The 20,373-nt window shown below is 42.5% G+C and overlaps 1 protein-coding gene across 1 annotated transcript in view; it reads left to right on the top strand.

Moving 5' to 3' along the window:
• Positions 1-7,865, top strand: part of NOA1 (nitric oxide associated 1) — an 8,634-nt gene extending 769 nt beyond the window's left edge. Inside the window, exons 2-8 of the mRNA XM_015623642.1 lie at positions 6-402; positions 1,440-1,604; positions 2,309-2,505; positions 3,700-3,831; positions 5,328-5,444; positions 6,253-6,370; positions 6,954-7,865. Of these exons, the coding sequence (XP_015479128.1) occupies positions 6-402; positions 1,440-1,604; positions 2,309-2,505; positions 3,700-3,831; positions 5,328-5,444; positions 6,253-6,370; positions 6,954-7,159 (1,332 nt within the window). The 3' untranslated portion in view covers positions 7,160-7,865. The remainder of the gene's footprint in view (positions 1-5; positions 403-1,439; positions 1,605-2,308; positions 2,506-3,699; positions 3,832-5,327; positions 5,445-6,252; positions 6,371-6,953) is intronic.
• The last annotated feature ends 12,508 nt before the right edge of the window (positions 7,866-20,373 follow it).

The raw sequence follows: 20,373 nt of genomic DNA, 5'->3' as shown, positions 1-20,373 counted from the left end.
TGGAGCTGCCCGACCCGGTGCTGCCGCAGCTGCCGGCGCTGCTGGGCCCCGACGTGCCCGCCGCGGGCGTGCTGGTGGTGGGCAACAAGGTGGACCTGCTGCCCGCTGACTGCCGCGGGCACCTGGGGCGGCTGCGGCAGCGGGTGGCGGCGGCCTGCGGCCTGGCCGGGCTGAGGGGAGCCGCGCTGGTGGACATCCGCCTGGTGAGCGCCAAGACCGGCTACGGCATGGAGGGGCTGGTCAGCCGGCTGCAGCGCTCCTGGAAATGCGCAGGAGATGTCTACCTGCTGGGAGCCACCAACTCCGGCAAGTCCACTCTCTTCAACACCCTGCTGCGCTCCGACTACTGCAAGTCCCGCGCCCCCGACATCGTCGACAGGGCCACCGTGTCCCCGTGGCCAGGTCAGGGCACCACTCGGCACTTTGTAGCTCGGGTAACGAGGGATGTGGGCTGCACAGAAAACGCTGAGCTGTGGGTCTCCAGGCTGCTCTAGGCCACCCCTGCAGCAGGACAGTCTGTCATCAAAGGGGTACCTGCCACCCTCAGCACCTCCGTGGTGGGCAGCAAGCTCCAGAGGTGTGCCGTGCTTCAAATTGTCACCTGCGAGGAGTGGCTGAAGTGTTTAACCTGGAGAAAAGCGGATTTGAGAGACCTTATCACTCTCTGCATCTACCCAAAAGAACTTGTAGCCAGGTGGGAGTCAGTCTTCTCTGTGGCAGCCAGTGACAGGAGAAAGGGACATAACTTTAAGATGTACCATGGCAGCTTTGGGTTGGACATTAGCAGGAATTCTTCACCAAAAGGATGGCTAGACATTGGAATGGAATGCCTAGGGAGATGATGGAGTCACTGAACCTGAATGTGGCACTCAGTGCCATGGTCTAGTCGACGTGGTGATCAGGCTTTTTCCAACCTAATTGATTCTGTGATTTGTTGGGCCAGCAGGAGTGGGGTGCATGTGCTGAGGGTGCTGCACATCCTGTAGTGCTAAGAGGCTTGGTAAACTAGAGTGGGTGTGTGTGTACCCCTGCCAGTTAGGATGGCACCTGATGCGCATGCCTTGCCCTGTCCCTGTCCATCAGAGGTGCCCTCCAGTCTGGAAAGGCCAGGAGGTGGAGTGGTGAGCACCTGTAGGCCAAACCAAGCTGTCTGAAGTTGAGACTTGTCTGAGGTGTACTGAGTCAGCACCACTCAGCTTTGAGACCCTTTTATTCAAACTAGCTGACAGCAGGTCATAAGCAGGTGGATGGTGGTTTTTTGTGTCACCTGATTGGGAAGTTAGTACTTTTTGGGAACAGCTGTAGTTCCACCTCTGACCTTGTGTTAGTGGATTTCACCAAAAAGTTAGAGAAGCAGTTTTTTTTGTAATCTTGTTCCTCAAAGCTGAAATGTATCAGGTAGTCAGAGACCCAGAAGTGCCTTCTGTTTGTTTTTCCAGGAACAACACTGAACCTGTTGAAATTCCCAATTATTAACCCTACATGTGACAGGATATTCCGAAGGCAGGAGAGGCTAAAAGAAGAGGCAGCAAAAACAGAAGATCAGCTAAGCATTGAAGAAAAAAAGTACCTTAATCAACTTAAAAAGCAGGGTTACCTAGTGGGTGAGTAAAGGTGTTAGTTTTCTGCCCCTAATGAAAACACTGCATTACACAAAGGTTAAGTGATTTTGACCATTGTTTGCTCCCAGATTAATGGGGGCAAGACCTCTGTCTTCTCCATAAGCAGCATCATTACTACTTTTGAATACCTGTTAGCTGCTGTAGTAGCAGAGGGTTCCTCTGTGCAATGCCTCTCCTGCCTGAACGAGGCTGGCAAATTCTGATAGCTTAGTACTTTGCAGGGATATCACAGTATGAGCCATCTCTTGTTGCCAAATAAAGAAAATAAGTTTAATTTTAAAGTCACTCTTGGGATGCAGGCTACAGGGGTTATGTATCATTTTAGTATGTATTCAAAATAGGGGATTGCCACAAGATAGCTCTGGTTTTCAGATAATTCTGTGTTTGGCAGTTGGAGGCACTGAAAAAGGAAGGCAGCCAGCTTTACCATAAATTTGAAATAACAAAGTATCTGTGATCTGATCCCTGCTGAGATTTTGGGGCATGAGGAGTGCTAAGTAAGAATTATGGAAGGGATTTCATGCCATTTTGGCTTTTGAACACACAATTTTCTAGCCATATAGCGTCTTTATCACCTTTATATTAGTGATGTGCATTTCTTTTAAGATGCGAAAGGGGCAGATGTTTGATTGAAGGAAAGCAAGTTAATAAGTAAATTACCAGGAAAATCTTTCATTTTAATCCAGGAAGAGTTGGAAGAACATTTCAACAGCAGAAGTCTAGCGCTGAGATTGACTTTGACCCTGACATGCTCTCCTACAGCATGGATGAAGATCCTAGAGATCCACCTAAGAAGCATGAGGAAAGGGAGGAGTTCACTCACAACGAAGTGAAGGATGCTCGGTGGTGTTTTGACACTCCAGGAATTGTAAAGGAAGACTGTGTAGGTAGTCTCTGGTGCTGTGTTTTGGGGTGACGGGGTTTGGGGGGACTGTTCTGCCTTAGCTGTGCCTGTGGCAGAATGTTTCTGTAGTGGGACAGTAGTCCTGGCATTAGGATTCTCTTAGTTTGGGAATTACATTAAGATAAGGTTTGTATTTACTTGAGAGGGGTTCATGTGGTAATGCTGTTGCATTTCTGCGTCATGCAATACAGTCAGCATTGCAAAGGAGCTGCAGGAGTGCATCACCAAGCTTCCACAACCTCTGAACAAAGGGACATAAGCAAGAGTGTTCTTAGCAAGTTCACACCAGCATCACCCAATGAAGCTGGCACTTCTTTAGCTCTCCCAACCTATGGAAAAAGGTGGAGCTTAGGAGGATTACCAGAGCTGTATGACCAAACCACATCTTAGAGAAAGCATTCTTCTGAAGCTAGGAGGATCTACAGTGTTGCTGCTACTGGCTGCAATATGTCAGTCCTTTGTCAGTAGAGCAATGCTTTACTGAAGCCAGTGCTGACATAATGCACATGTCCAAAACAGGCATGTTTTGATTTTTGGTCGTTTTAATACCCATGCAGAGTTGCAGGTTATCTTTTGGGGAAGCTTAAATAGTACAGGGAGACAGGAAGGTTCTGAAGAGAATGAAGTGCAAGGACTGTGCTGAGAGTTTACAGCTCAAGTGCAGGTGCTGCTTTTGTGAGCACTGGAAGACTTAGTTGTTTAGTGATGTATTTGTCAGACCATAACGTGCACTTAGGTCTCTGATAGACAGCATAAAGCCTGGCATCAGCTTAGAGACCAAGTTTTGTAACTTGAGACTATGTGTGTTCTTCCCTTCTTCTGGAGTTGAATACATGTGGAAAATATTTCCTGCATCCAGAAATAGTTGCTGCTGTTTCTGATTCTGACTATCCTCATGCTCTCCTTTAGAGAGTTCCATGCCAATTTAAGATCAAATTTTGCTCCTGTAGTCAGTGTTCAATCTGAGTGGAAGACAAAGAGATTGTCTGTGGCAGATTTTGGCAGGGGGGTTTCTTGTTTCTCACTTACTGTGTGAACCAGAATTGAACTGTTGGGTCAGGTGTTCTTGACATTGTTTTACTTGGTCTTTTTCCTCTATCAATATAATGCCAATACTAACTTTGTTGTCCCCATTGAAACATGTGGAATGAGTTATGACAATCTGTTTTGCAGGTTTTGAATCTCCTAACAGAGAAGGAAGTAAAGCTGGTTTTGCCATCACATGCCATTGTTCCACGGACCTTCATTCTCAAGCCAGGAATGGTCTTGTTTTTAGCAGCTTTGGGACGTATAGACTACTTAGAGGTAAGGGAAGAAAGGATTTTGGGAGCAGCTGCTTCATCTCTTGCTGTAGTACCAGCCATAAAAGGCTTTCTGGGTAGCTTTCCCAGACCATTTAGTTGCTGCTTTAGAGATGATGAATCAGTTACTGAATCACAAGAAGCATGAAGTCAGAATGCCTTGGGATGGGTAGTTGAAAGGTTTGTTACTTGTTACCAGCATGCAGTATTACATAGTGTATAATGGACTCGCTCTTGAATGCTGACAAACATCTTGAGTTTAGTGTGCTTCCAATGACATACAAAGTGGCAGCATGAGGGAGAGAGGAGAATGTCTTAATCAACAGGGAAAGTAGGTAGGTTTCCTCAATTCTGTGTTTTGTGAAAGCTGTCTGCTAAGGGGAAAAGCATAGACATTTTTCTTTCCTGGCAGACCTCTGAAGAACTTCCCCAAGGAGGCAATTAATTCCATGTTTATTTTAATTTCTGTAAAAAATATTTTTCAGATGTGCTGTGTGTCCCCCCTGCCAATCATTTCTTCCATTTATTAAGAATCCCATGCCATACACCTTTATTGTGTGGAGTTGACCTCCTGTGATGCTTCCTCTGTAAGAGGCAGTTTCATAAGAACATTAGATATTATCATAAGTCTTAGATAATTTTTTCAGTAGCTTTCCCTGTTTTAGGGGTGTGTATGGCTCTTTTGCTTCAGTCTGCTTTCCAAGATCACCACAAAAATGTTGAATTGGTGCTTTGCTAAGGACACTCTTGGACCTGCTGGAAGAAAACCAGGAAGGTGGAGGGGGCAGGATTCTGGAAAGTAAAAACTGTCCGAGTATGGCAGGAAGCGCACATTGATATGTCAGTCTTGTGTATCTGTATCCTCCTGAGATCATGGAGGATAGCTGTGCTCAGATCATGACAGAAGCTCCTGCCTCAGCTTAGACCTTTGAATTTGAAGGAATTCCTGCACTTATTCCTGTCTGCTTTCAGTGTTTGGAGAGGTCTCTCCCCTCTCTGACATTATTTGCTCTTCCTGGAAATGTGATGAGAGTGCCTGCTGAAATTGCTCCAACAATTTTGTATAGCTTGAGAGCAGCTGGAACCAGATACTGTTGAATGAGTGCTGTGTGTTAGAAATGTAGAGTGATAGGAGCAGACCAGATGTCCATCACCTCTTGAGCTAAATAACTACACTGAGTTTGTTCTTGTGAATGAAATGAGAGCAAAGATCTCTCTTGGATGATTTGCCTGAGCTGAGCAGCTGTGCTGGGAGTAAATGTGGCATTGGGGGTTCTTTGAGGCAGGATGGTGAAGCTATGGGTCTTCTCTCCCAGGAGCTCAAATCAATTTTATATAAACCCTGGCTGCTGTCTTTGGCAGAGGCAAGGACCTTTCAGACGGAGAGGGGGCATCAAGCAGGCAGATTTTCAACATGCAGGAAAGATATGGGGCAGGAGAGAGCAATTCAGGGCTGCTTTTCTCTTAGCATAATTAACATCCTTTTGGTATTTATTTCAGGGAGAAAAACCTGCCTGGTTTTCTGTCTTAGCTTCTAACCTGTTGCCAGTCCATGTTACTGCACTGAGTAATGCAGACACTGTCTATGAGAAGCACACAGCCCAAGAGTTCCTAAAGGTAAGGGGAAGTGCTGAGGGAACTTGTGGCTGCTGGTAGGCAGGACCCCTGTCTGGGGTACAACTGACAGGGAACATCCACAAGTATCAGGAGTTTGGGACTTGTGCAGTGGGTGAGTGGAGATGCACAGTGTGGAGCAGTCTTGCACAGACTGCATGGCTCAGGTGTGTTGGGAGAGAGCAGTCAAGATGATGTGTTTTCAGCAGAGTGTCTGTTTCCAGCATTCAGGCTGATAATATTGCAGTGCTCTGCTTACTCATACTTGGTTCTTGAATAGCCTTAAAGTGCAGGCAGCAACAGGGATATTTTCCATGGCAAACCTGCAGACTGGGGTTTCAGCACAGACTGCAGTTGAAAAATTTACTTCTCTTATTCTTTCCCTGCTGGATCTTCTGCACATATTTTCACTTCTTGGTGGTCTGACTTTTCCCTTGGTATGGCAATGTTCAGTGTAGCACTTGCAGATTGATGGGAGATGGGGTGAGCTGTCCCTGTTGTGATATTCCATTCCTGTACACATGGAGAGCAAGTGCTGTCACTCGCATCAAGGCAGCTGGCCTGATACACCAGCTGCATCCTGCAGTGGACACTCCATCTTGGCTCACCTTCCACAGGGTTCCTCTGGATGTGTTCCTGACCCTGTTCTGACACACCTCAAATAACTCCTGGAGGTTATTCAGTCCAGCTGCTAATTGGCTCACAAATGTTTAATGTCTTTATTCTCCCTTGTGCCTTGCTTGCCAGTTTGAGGTAGGAGTGCTGAAGAATCTCTTGACTATTAAATCATTTTCCTCTGTTTTAATCTTAGGTTCCCATGGGTGGGGAAGAGAGAATGAAAGAGTTCCCCCCACTTGTCCCTCAGGACATTACACTGAAAGGGATTGGTACCACTGAGGCAGTTGCAGATATCAAGCTTTCCTCTGCAGGTAATTTAATATTTCTTCATTAGTTTGCTTTGCAGGGTCTGCATCCTAGAAACATTGATGGGAAGAGGCCTCTTAAGGGGTGAAGCTGTATTTCCTGCTCAGGGCAGGACTGTCAACAACACAAAATCATAGCAGCTATGACTTTGTCCAGCTGAAGTGTGCCAGCCTCCAATAATGGAGATTAATGGCATGCTAGTACAGAATCGCAGCATTGGAGTACTTCATGCTCTGGCTGCCATACAGGTTCTACAGTAGCAGGAATGGCTGTGACACTGTCAGCTGTCAGGTGAGAGGGAAAGGGCCATTGATTGGAAAGTTTAATTCTTGTGGTTTTGGTAGCTCCCACCATCCCACTTAAGTTTATCAGGAAAGAGCTATGTCTGAGGAGGGTAACATGACTTCAGGTGCTGCCCTCTGTTAGGAAGGGGCTGGATGTGACCTTTGAGCTTGATATTTCTCAAGCAACCACAGGAGGGTAGCTCAGATTTTTAGCCACTCTGGGAAGCAGTAGTTTGTGTCAGAACCTTGTTTTGATCCTAGGGACTTCACTTCCTCACTGTCCATATTCTCTCTGGCTGTGCAGGTTGGGTGGCGGTGACGGCTCACGCGGAAGAGGAATTGCTGCTCCGAGCCTACACTCCCAAGGGCACTGCATTGGTGGTGCGGGAGCCTCCCCTTTTGCCTTACATCAGTACCATCAGAGGGGCCCGGATCCCAGGCACTCCTGCCTACAGGACCAAAAAGCCTCCTTCCTTTGTGGAAAACCTAAGAACCACGGGCAGCAGATAGCGCATCTGATCATTGGATCAAGGCAGAAGACAGAACAGCCCCTGGAGAACTTTCGGGCTTATTGGTGTTCAGAAAATGTTGGACTTGTTTTGAAAGGCCAGCAGGCACATTTTGGAAAGCAGGCCCTGAGGGAAGCTCCACAAGTCCACATCTGATCCAGGTGTTGAACTGCAGCTATTTTGAATGAACTGAGAGGCTGTAACCTTGCTGTGGGAGGGGAAACAGCTTCTCCCTGGGATCTGCATCAATGGGCAGATCCCTTTACCTGTCCTCTCTTGAAATATGGGGTGGAAACTCACCTGCCTGACCTGATCTGACTTTGCTGCTCATAGAGTAGGTGGTTTCTTGCAGGCATGCTCCCTCATGTCAGAAATCATCAACTTATTCTTAAAGTGTTCTCATAGTTAAGGGGGTGGAGGGAGTTGGAAGGAGCAGGGAATGCTCCTGTGTGGGTATGACCCTCCTAGTGGCTGATACTGATTCAACAACATTGACCAAAAGTGGTGTCCTTTCTCCAGCATCTGGAGCAGATTAGAGTGTGCAGTATCCTGCTTTTGGACACAGGAAAAGAGATTTAATGAAAAACAGGTCTGCTCATGTGCCTGAAGAGGAAAGTTTTGCAGTTCACTGCTTTGATTTGGTTTCTATAGCTTGGGTACAGGTTTTTGAAACCAAGGGTATAGAATAAAACTTTACAAAGATGTTTTTTTGTTGATGTAGTTGATAAAGCACTCTTTGTGTGGGCATAAGCACCTTGCTAATCTCATGAAAGCTCCAGTGCAATAATAAGCATACTCAATCTGCCAAAGACAGGCAGACTGTGAGAGACACATGGCCAGCCAGTCTGCTGAAAAAGAGGCAAAAAAAGAGTATCTTCTAATCTCCTTACCATTTCACTGATGTTTTCCTCAGTCAGTCTGTTGTTCCCCAGAGGCAGCTCTGCTGTCCTTGGGTCAGGCTGTTGTCCTGAAGAAGCCTGGGTTATCAGCAGAAATCATTGGCTCATTCACCATCCTCTTCTCACCGTTTGTTGCCTGTGGGATGTATTGGTGTTCTTTTAAGAAAACCTGTCCCTTTGCCCTGCTCTTTGTTTCCCCCTGATTTTCAGCCCAGACCCACCATGTGGATCTGTCTGCAGCCCCTGCTCAGGGCTGCTCTCACCCCGTGTGAGGCTGCCAGAGCCTCCTGTGGAGCCACTTTCCATGCTCTGCCATTTCCTTCAGCTCTTCCTTGCCTTGCACTGCCACTTCCTTCCCTGCTTCCCACGCTGGGGTCTGGTGAGATGGGCCGGGCCAAGCGGGGCCATGGTGGGTTTGAGAAGTGTTGGGTGCTGTGGGGTTTGAAGTTCAGCACTGCCTTGAGGGAGTTCCCTGTCCCTTGCTGGCAAATACCCCATTCACCCCATGTAGAAAATCAGTTGTTCTTTGTGAAGGTCAGTCTGCTACCAGTGAACACAGGGAATGTGTTTTATGTGTGTTCAGTCTGTGTCTAGACCAGAGTTCCTACTATACATTAGACAAAATATGTGCACCCTCACCTTGACTTCTCAGGAAGTCTTTTCTAGTTCTTTCTAGAAGAAAAAAACCTATGGCAGCATGTTCCTCACTGCTCAGGCTGTGACTCACACAGCTCTCCTGTTTTTCTTCTGTTTCTGTGTTGTGAAAGCCAGCACATGTGTGGCCACTCCTAGGGTGTGCTTGGCAAGCATCAGAGCACAGGCAGCAAGCTCCAAAATGTGTTTTTTCCAGCATGGATATATAGGACTGGAGCTGTCGTCCTGGCTGGATTTCTGTGTGCTCTTGGCAGGCCTCACATTTGGCTCCCAAAATTACTGAAGGAGTTGCCAGCAGGACTGGTGTGAGGATTATCTGTTTTAGCTGTGCTAATCTTCACAATGCTGTGATTTTCAATTTCCCCTGCACAAAGGGAAAAAAACCACATCTTTTTAATGTTTAAGAACAAGATTCTAGAAGTTTTGGGGTTTTTTTAGTTCTTCTAAATTTACTTTTGTGGTGATGAAAGAGAAGGTGCTGTATTTACGTCAACTGTTGTAACACACACAGCAAACCAACCCCTGTACAAATTCTGCCCATTATTTTTGAGCAGGCCATGGATTTGTCAAGTACTTCCCTTGACTTGCTCATAGCTAAATGGGAGAACCATGTTACTTTGTGTATTTCTTCAAGACTGGGTATCTTGAACATTTTTTAGCTGGCAAGAGGCTAAACAACTTCTTCATGTGTCTAGAAACAGCATGAACAAGTCATGTCATTCAGTTTATATCTTAAGCAAGAACACTGAGAAGAATGCAAAAGAATACTAACCCAGAGACCTCTGCATCTTGAACAAATGCCCCTACCCAAACTTCTTCCTGTATGAATTGCATGCATCAGATGGTGGTGAGAGAGAAAGAGTATCAAGATCTGCCAGAACTGCCAGCTTTAATATCACAACCCAAAAGCAGATGAAGGTATTGAAAGATACCAAAGTGACACCTTTTCTTTTTCATCCCTGGCTGTGTGACCGGTGTGTGGATGAGGTACATCATGAAAAGGGACTGGTAGGCAGCACTTCCCCTTTACACACAGAGGTCTGAAAGGCACTGTAGCTTTTTGAGTCAAAGCCACCATAATGTTCTTGTGGGGTGATGCAGTTCTGCAGTGCCTGAATTCAGAGCCGTGTTAACAGGCCACAGGAGAATCCATCACTCCCACCTGTCTAGCTGCCAGCTTAAAAGTATCTTTGCTACTGATTTCCATAAAAACATCCATTGCTGAGCATAATAGTCATGGGCTGCACAGGTGAATACCCCTGGCTCTGCCTTTTTGCTTTGTAAAGTTCTCAAACATTTGGTGGCTTTAGTTCTTCCTGGAGCACTGCCTGGGGTGGTGTCACTCCATTCCCAGTGTGAAACAGACTATAATTTGCAGAGACTGTTCCTCAAACTTTTATAGAAGAATGAAAGTTTGGATATGTTTCCACCAGTGAAGTGTCTGGAAAAAGAAAGGTAAAATGATTAAGAACTTCAGACATTCAAAAAGTGAAGAAGAGGGAAAAAGCTGGAGCAAATAGAAGAAAAAAGTAAGTAGCAGAAACTGCTTAAAAGAGGACTCCATTTAGAGACAACATTGAAATTTTGTGGTCTTATGTGCAAATCTCTCCACAGGAAGATTTTAAAACTAGGGCCTGGACTTTGGGCCCCACAGAGCTTAAAAGAGTTCTACAATGGGGGTACAAGTGTTGTAGAAACAGGGAAATGTAGATAGCTACAGTTTTTCTTCACAAAACTCTCAGAAATCTGCCCACACGGATAAAATATGATGTGTCTGTGATCTGATGTATCCTCCATAGCCAAAACCACAAAAGAAAATGTACTACATTTGTTTTAAGGGTGCATCTGAACTCAGAAAGCAGTTCTTGAAATCAGAAATAATACCTTTACACATTTCCACATTTGCTAATTGAAAATAAAAATGTAACTACAAAATTAGTCCTGATCTTTCCCTGTATAAGGCAGATTCTACTGCATTTAGTCTGAAATTAATAAACAGGTAGTCACATGAAATTTGAAATTTTAAATGAAGCTATCTACAGTTAGAAAAGAAAGCTTTTATTCTACACCTCTAGAACATTTGGTGTGGCTTTGGTATATTTGTCTACAAAATGAGAATACCGCTTCTACAGTACATTCTGTATTTGCAAAACAAGCACATTTAAATGAGGGAAGCCTGACAGTTTTTCTAGAAGTCAAGGCAAGAAAAGTTAGAGGTTAGAAGCAAGTCCTTGGGCTTCTAAATGTCAGATTTGCCAAGACCTTAATAAAATCTGGCAAATACAAAATACATTGTAAACATTAACAATGGGACAAGAAAATAACAATATATCGAATACCCATGCAAAACTTCTGAGAATTTGCTGAACCTCTTACAGTTATGACAAGCAGAGGAAATATGGGAGAAGAGAGAAAAGAAAAAAAAAGTGTAAAAACATGGTATCCCACAGAGGGAGGTTAACCTCACTGATACACTGTTCATACTTCCCTGCTCTACGAGGTGAGGGGGGCCCACAGGCACATACTGCTCCTTTTTGTCCAAAAAATAAGGGAAATTTAGAGAAGTAAAGGAATATCCTCCTAATATGTATTAGGAAGCGTGTCAGATAGATGCATGCATGCTAAGTGTTTCAAACTGGTGCCTTAGAGGACATTTTTTCCTGATTTGAACTAACTGGGAAATGCAGTAAATATCTTTGACGAGAACCTACCAGGCAATGAACTGCCAGGGATGCACTGGGCAAAACTTGAGGTTTATCTATACTGACAAAAAAATCCCACAGATTTTAAGGTTATAGATTTTTGGCTAAAACTGTAGTGGGTAGGCCAATGTTTTTAAATTTAGGTATCCAATCTTTATGAATCCAGCAAGCATTTTGGAAACAATCATTTGACATCCATTTTACAACACACCCACTTGTCACTGGGCTTTGTGCACTCTGGGCTCCCTCCATGGAACTCTTGGACTTGTGCTTACATCTGTGTAGTAGCTCCCAGGAATTCTTTTGTGATAATACATAATTCAACCTTTTTAAAAGAGCCTGTGACACTTTGAAATGCTGTGGTAGTCTGTACTGCTGAGTATGGAAGTCATAAAAAGGATGAGTGTGTTTCAGGATCGCTGGCATCCATACAGACAAGCACCTTTGGATGAGTGAGGGAAATGGCAGACTGCCACTTGGTTTATTGATGGCAGTCCTGTTTGAGAAGCAGGAGTTAAGAACTGGCAAATTAAGCCAGTTCACATTAAATTTCTTCAGGCTGCTCAATTTATTTAAATGTGATACTGGTGGCATACATCCTGAGGATGACCAACAGTGATGTCAGAACTTCACAGTACGGAAAGGTTCTGAGGCAAAGAAGAGAATGAACTGTATGCTGTTTGTGAAAAATAATGGGATTGACCCATTTAATATCTTACAGTAAATCAATAGGGGCTCCTGTGGGATGAAACCCTCAGCAAATTAACAATGTGTAATGACCTTGACAAATGAAAACCCTGAGAGCTAGGCTAAGAATACTGAGTCATTCAGAAAGCAGTGGGGATACTAATAAATGACATTTATTAGCCTAACTCCACAAGGACTGGCAAATTCTATTCTTCCCATTCTTAAGCCTACAAAAAAAACACAGGAAAACTAAAGACAAAGGGGGTCAGGAGGAGGCTGAGGGCTGTCAGTGCCCTCAGAAAGAGGAACATGTAGAGGGGCATAAGAAAGACACCAAAACTACAGGAAGCCTAGAAATAAAACAACCAGAAGTAAAATTGCTGATGTTTCCCCACAATGCAGGCCAAAGCAGTCCTTTTTGAACCATTCAGAGGCTTAGGTTAGGGTTATGAGACTTGATTCTCAAAAGGCAGCAGTTCAGTCAAGTTTTGATTGAGGGGACTTTATAGAATCACTGCAGAGTGCACTGCACTTGGCTGGCTAATGGAGCATGAGAGAGGTGAAGCTGATGGTGGTCAAAGGAGCAGCACTCTACAAATTAAAGGAACTGGCTCAAGTGGAAATGAACACCACTGAGAGTGAGCACAGGACTGTTGTACTCAAAGTTATCCATGTGTAACAGATCATTTCGCTGTCAAACTGAAGATCATTAAACATGCCTAACCCTTAGATAAATAAATTGAGGTTAAAGCTGTCTTTTATGCTAAGCAAAGAGAAATTCTAGCGAAACAACAAATGAACAAAACACAAGCAAGCCCTTCAGCACATTTTGGGCAGCCTCACTGAAAGTCAAGGCCAACCAACACAACAGGAGGAAAATAATCACAAGTATAAATCCTTGGAATGCTACTTTTAAGGGAATATATGCATTATGTTCAACTACTTATAAAAAACCATTTTGCTACATGAGGCTAATTTTTTAAAATTATGTTCTTTTCAGTGTTAACATGTTTATCTTGAGCTACATTATGAACACACATTGTAAATGGATGCTTGTACCAATCTATTTCCAGTCTTGGGTTACGACTAATGTACATGACAAATCTAAGTGTAAGGAAAGTGACATCATTCCATTTTCTGCCAGCAGGTCAGCATTTGAAAAAGCATAAGGAATAACACATATGTTTCTGATATTTGACAATCTATCAAAAAAGTTTTATGTTGTTTTGAGTTCTGAAATTGCATCACATTTACATCAAGCCTCAAAACCACTTGTCGTGCTGGTAAGAAGATGAAAACCTAGATGGAAATGGATATAGGTTTAAAAGGGAGGAAAACCTCCTCTTTTATTGCTTTTAATCTTCTAACTTCAATTAAAATGATTTCTAGGAGAGATGCCAGAGGCTGCCTGAAGGAAATGCATTTTCTGTTGATAAGGAAATACATTTTCTGTTGATAAAATGGTGATTGTATTTTATTCATATTTGTAATGGAAGGGACACTAGTTTGACTGGGGCTTATTTACTTGGGTGCATATAAAACTTTAAATGATAGATTAGATTATTAATTCTTTCTCTGTGTTTACACAATGAGTAAACATAACAGCACTCCTGCTGATACTGCCACTGATTTTTATTTACTTTCCAGAGTATCATGCATAGTGAGGTTTTACAACACACAGTTCATTTGAGCTTTGCTTTACTTCTGCTTTTACCTAAACCCATTTTGACTTTAAAGCATCTAAGCACTGCATAATTACTGAGCAATGTGGTCCAAGCAATCTGTGAATTTGTGATTGTGTAACTTGCTACTAAACATTACATCTTTACTTCCCTGAGTTGTGGATTTCATGGGATACATCTTCCTAAAGCATCCAGACATTTTTTATTTCTAGAATGCTAGAAATAAGGCAGAGCTATCTTGGTTGGATCCCTTTTTCTTCCTGGAGATTTACCACATTGAAAAAGAAGGACTTGCAGAATAATTCAGAATAATTTATGCCTACACAATACCGGATTCTTTGGAGCTTTTTCTACACCTTTTTGCAAATGGAATAGTGAATTACCAGGAGCACAGATATGATTAACTGGTTCTTCAGGTAGTCAGATTACCAGGGAAAATAGTGACAAAGGTAAATCAGACTGGGAAAAATATCCTTCAAAAATATTCTACTGGGAAAGTTTCAAAAAGGGAAAACAAAAAAACATTTACTGACCATGGTGTAAAAACTGAAATATTTGAAAACAACCTAATCAGACTAATGACATCACAGGATTTTCATTAAAACTATATGTGGTCAGTATATGAGTAAAAACATTCTGGATTCCCACACAAAAGTGCTCCTGAATAGTTCTTTCTAACCCTGATTTCTGAAGTGATACATTCCTTTCTTTATGTTTGCTCTTGGGTTCCTGCAGCTTTCTTCTGCTAAATGTTGATGCAACTTAATTTTCCAAACAGGAAATGTCCTTTTGAACTTTCCAACTTGTCAGGAAAATGAATATTTTACAGTACTCACAAATAACTGCAGGGCAAGTATTTTCAATGTTTTGCCTCTTAAGCAGCCATAAGAATAAAAATTGCCAATCACAGAAATGGCCATAGATCTCCAAAATTTTTCTATTTCAATGTTTTCACCTTCCTCTGGGTGGCTTGTGATAGAGAGGAAAACAGCAGCTGCAGAAAAAAAAAAATTAAAAAAAAATAAATTAGAAAAAATAAATTCAAAAGAAGTCAGTAATTATGGGTACAGGAGTGTGGGATGCTAAAATGAGACCAAGAGCTGGCATATATGGTTCCTTGGTTCTCTATATGAAACATTAATGTACTCTGGATCAGCAAATAAATGAATGAAGAGGGAAGACAAAAGAATGAATCATGGAAACAAGAACCATCCAGGTCAAGGTGATTAGCAGTAGAATTATTCCTTTTGTAGTTGCTCGTTCAGTGATTAGCTATTGCCATTAATTTAATCCAAGATAACACGGTGCTACAGATCAGCCTAGGTATCAGTCTGATCAAGTGGCAGAATCCAAGGAGCATGAAGCATGACTGACCCTCATTGCACTAGGAATGCAAGCAGTCCAGTTATGGCTCATGGGTGAGACATGGGATACATGAAAAGGACGTTCTACAGACCTTTCAGCATTAATTAAGCTGTTGCATACTGGTCTGTGATGACAGTGAACACATTATACAACACATTTTCAAAAGTCTATGGGGACTGCAAAAACAAGTATAATTCTAAAATGTTTTTCAAATATATCATGTAATTGAAGAACACAGTGATGCCTTCTTATTAAATTAATTGAGTGTGGATATATTTCAGATCTGTAGGTATTTGCACATGAGCATACTTGATAAATAATTACTAAGTTACAGTTAATTGTCCAATTAATTATAAGAAAATCAATTAAAAAAGTTGAAATTGAGAAGTCTTACAAGTTGCAGTAAAAAGACATGAACAGCAGATGAAAGGAAAAGGTAAATTCAATTAAAATGTCATCTAAGTCAACTTTATAATTTTTAAGACAGTGAAGAGGGGTGGGCAACTTCCATCCTACTGCTGTGAGATACTTCTCTGCCACTGAGATTTCTAACACCATTAGCTTTGATCCTCTGAACCTTTCCACAGTAGCTCTGTATTCCACAGAGACCATTAGTCTCACTGAACTCAGCCTGCTTTCCCTGAGGGAGGTTTGTGCACGTAAACAGATGCTTGAAAGCTTCTCTGTTAAATAATACATTATTGCTTTCTATGAATTGGAGCATTTTCATTCATTTTTACAGGCTAAACATAGGGCTTATAGCAAATACAGCTAGATCACAGGCACATATCTGGTGGTGCCCTCTGCTTTGATGGCCCTTATTTGACACAGACCTGTCAGCAGCAAACTTCAAATTCTACCAAAAACGAGCCTGGGCCAGTCTGGGTGTACAGGACTGAGCAGCACATTAGCCACACTGTAGGGAACAGAAAAGGTGATTCAAGGTTTGCTTTTTTAAAGAGGAAAGAATAAAGCCTGTGCCTTACAAGAGAAGAGCTGAAGAGCAGAGGGCGAGTCACCCTTTCCATGAACCAGCATTGCAGTCACTGGAGCATGACAAGGCAAGACAGGAGCAGGGAAAGCAGCACCTTGGAAGAGTTTGGGAAATTCTGATGTTCACCTTCCTTAATCACTTTAAAGCACATCTACTTTTCATGTGCTGCTTTCCAAGTCTCCCATGTCTTAGTCATGCCTCCATGCATCAGCAGATTTACTTTTCCAACAGCACTTGAGGAGAGAATATCTGCAGTTTTAATAATGAGCATTTTCAGATGTGTATATGTTTTTAGTGAGCAGAGTGCTCCTTTCCTTGCTTTCCCAGGTAATTTGGTATACACCTTCTAATAAATCACCTTTCATTATTTGCCATTGTCTTCTGAGGAATTTTCCCTGTCACTCATGCTTCCTTGGTAGCTTAGGAGGTCTGCCAGTGTGCAATATGTTTTATAGATAACAGAGATTAGACCACCTGGCTATTTCACCATGCCAGTGTGACACATAGTCCTCAATGGGTTAATGAGGGCTTCCTTTATGCTCCTGTGACTTTTTTGCCAGGGAAGGTGGGCTGTGGGTGAGAACAGAAATACAGACAGATATCCCAGCTCAGCTGACCATGGATAACTGTACTGAGTGTAAGTCTTCACAGTCAGTGAAAAACAGGAAATCTGGATGTGTCCTAGCACTTTTCACAGTGAGTACAAGCTGATTTGTAAAGGTTTGTTTTGTTTGCTTTTAGGAAATTACCAACTGTTGTCCTGATTCAAACATCTCTGTGTTGCTAATCACAAGCTACTGATGCTCTCCAACCAGTCTTTCAGTTATTTCTCATATTGTTCCTTTTACTTGCACTTTTTACTTGTACTTTTCTATTATTTCAGATGTCTGTTTCAACAATAACCACACACTGTCACAGAGTTGCACTGTAATACAAATGTTTCTCACTGGGGGGAGAAGGCAGTGTTGAGATGTGATGGGCATCAGGTGATACTGGAGGGAAGAAAAAAAGTGCATGGGGTAATATTTGATGCTCAGTTCCAAATTCAACGGTAATTCATAAGCAAGATAAATATATATATGAGGTAAAAGCAAAGCCAAGCTAGTCTGAGAAATACAAGATCTGCTTTAAGATGCTCTTGGTCATACCACCCATCACACTTAGAAAACCATATCACCCACCAAGAAAACAATGGGTTTGTACAATGTACTTGTATGCTCAGAGACAGATCACCTAATACCATATTAGCAAAGGTATTTAGTGACAGGTAATTTCTAGTGATTTTACTGAGTTCCAGGTGCCTTAGCAGCTCTTGAAGCATGCTATCTTCTTTTATGTGTTCAAATTAGCTGGATGTTAAACAACCCCCCCAAAACAAAGCAGTAAAACATTTTTTTCATAGTTATATGGCATTCAGGTTTGAGATGCTGAGGTGTCTTGGTGATGGAAGGGGTGTGGAATGCTCAGAAATCACAAAAAATGTTTCTTTATGTACCTAAATTAATGCCTAAACCTTGACCCTAATCAGACAAACTGAGCCAGCTCCAGTATGGCTGAAAGCAGTGCAAGGACAAGGATGGAGAATCTCCTGATGTCACCACATGAATGCACAGGTCTTGCACCAGGCAGGCACTATCAGCAGGTCCTAGGTGGCACCGACACTTTCCCTTCTGGGCTGAATTGAGCTGCATTGAAACCAGCATCATCTGTCTGAACAAGCCATGCTGCTCACCAGTTCTTCAGAAGGGTCATTCAAGGGCTGCTTTGTTCACTGATGTGGGATGTACACCTCACTGGGTGGTGATTAGGGCCTTTGGCAGACTCAAAAACTCAAAACAAAAAAACTCAAAAACAAGACTCAGGCTTGTCATACAAGCCTGTTACAGGAGCCTCAGAGGCTTTGGAATCATAGTTATTTGTCTCTGTAGCCAGGTGCCCAGAAACCCCAGCCATACAGCTCTTTCCCATTTAGTTTTACGGTGGCACGTGAATATTTGTCCCTGATTATTTACAGATAAAAGGGTGGCATATCAGGGGACACTCGGTCTCCTGTCCTTAAGGTGATGAGTTCTTTGCCGAGTTCTTTCTCTCTGTACCACTTGATGGCACACTTGCATAGCACACTGCAGGCTGAAGGCAAGAGAAATCCACATGCAAATCCTGTCCAAAGTTGTTCCACTTAATTTGTTCTGCATCATGAATGTACCTGTTTAATTGATTAAAGAAATCTAACACTGTAGTATTGAGTAGGAATAAGCAGGGCATACAAAATAATTACATCAAGAAAGCCCTGTATTTTGCAATTTTAATCCCAGAAGTTTGCCTGGATAATTCATTACTTTTTTATTATTTCAATAAATTTGGTAGAGAAACTTGCCTTTGTCCTACTGAGCCTTTTCTTGCAAGAGGGACAAATTTTCCTTGCCCAGTATTTTATTCTTCCTTCTAGAAGATTTGTAGCAGGTTTGCTCATTGCATGTGTTCGTGGGTGGTGCAGGGTTTTATTCTGTCCTTTCAGTTCAAAAGAAGCAATGAATTGCTACTGAAACTAAACAATGCTACCTTCTGTTTGGCTAAACTGTAGGTGGAAATTAGTTTATGTCCGTTGAGTAATAAAATTATAATTCAACTTCACATCAAAATAACATTCTCCAGTGGTCTATTTGAGTTTAGTAATGAGTATTAAATGTTGTCACATATGCTGCTTCTCTCTGGATGATTATACATACATCAGTGAATGCTGCAGATGGTTACAGACCACAGGTAGAAACAACTTGGTAGTCTGTTGGATTTTGTGACTCTTCAAGAAGAAAACATTGAAACATTTGTCAGCTCTTTACCAGCAGAATCTTAATGAAAAAATGTAAATGACCTGAATGGACCTGAAGTTAAAACATTTCAGGGACTGGGGTGAAATATGTAGAGAGTGGCTGACTGTCATAGGAGCACCTTCTGTTCAAGGGCTGGGATCCAGGTTCTGAAGGAGAACCTCAAGGGGGAAACTGGAAGCACCGCAGTGCAAATTACTGAGTGCCAAGTGACCCTTGTATTTACCAAAGCCAAAATCCCAACATTATTTCTTACAAAAGCTTTATCTGGTCCACAGTGCAGTTGCCAAAAGTCTTTCCTGGCCATGACTTTAATTGTCTTTTACTTCGACGCTTCATCAGCTCCTCAAGGTCTAAATTAGCAAGGGCAGACTTCTTGCCTTTGTTCTCTAATTATCCTTGTTTAACTTTGTGAATTTCTTCCCCTCCTCCCCCAGCACTCCTTCCCTACTTCTTCAAATTCACGGGTAAAAGATGAGCTGGATGTTCAGGGAGAGCTCATGCTTTTTATTTTTCCTGAAAAAACTGAGAGCAGAGTGGGAGCCTCATAAATAAGTGTCATGGGTAGGTAGCACCTGAGAGGTTGTGAAGCGTATACTGTCCTGACTTCCTCCATTACCCACTGAATTGCATTGGCAGTGATAATTGCAGCTTCAGGAAAAATAACTGCTAAACAATGATAGCAGTAAAGCCCTACAGCCTTTCTCAATTAAATTAAGTGGAAATTTAGTCCTTGAGTACTACTTCTGAAACGGGCTGTGCAGAATAAGAGCAAGCACCTGGTGGGTTGCAGGTTAGTGTAGGGCAGGAGGAACACTGCTGGCTTTGCTCTGACCACTGTCCCCGTGCCCCATCTGAAAAGTCAGTGTCCACCTCTGCCCTAGAGTTAATATTGGCATGGGAATAAAAACAACAGATTGCAGGCTGAATCTGCTCTAACAGAGGCCACATAAACTGGTGAATTTAGGGGAAGGCCATTGTCACCTCTGTAGCCATCATTTCTCTTCTGGTTTTGCATCAGCAACTTGTGCTTCCACCATTATTCATTTGTCTCAGCTGCAACCTCTTGATCTTTGAAGGCTATTTTGGTATAGTTAGAATGTCCTTTCTACCTCATTTATTTCTATCCTTTCTGCTTATCCTGGCACTTTTGCTTTTTATCAACACCATCTGCAAACATCTCACATTTGCTAGTGGGTCTTATAAAGTTAATCTTACAAATTAGGACTTTTTGTCTCTGTACATTCCCGTATGAGGAGGTATTTGAGTTATTTTTGGTCATAAAGAAAATATCTTTACACTTATTTGATGTAAACTACCCAAAATGAAAGAATGAAACAAATGAGTAAGAAGACTTTGTCATAATACTCAGTGAAACCAGATTTTCTTCAAATAATATTTAAG

This window comes from Parus major, chromosome 4 (assembly GCF_001522545.3).
Source record: "Parus major isolate Abel chromosome 4, Parus_major1.1, whole genome shotgun sequence".
NCBI classification, from domain to species: Eukaryota; Metazoa; Chordata; class Aves; order Passeriformes; family Paridae; genus Parus; species Parus major.
Note: the sequence above shows the minus strand (reverse complement) of the source record. Positions and strands in the feature narration are given on the sequence as shown.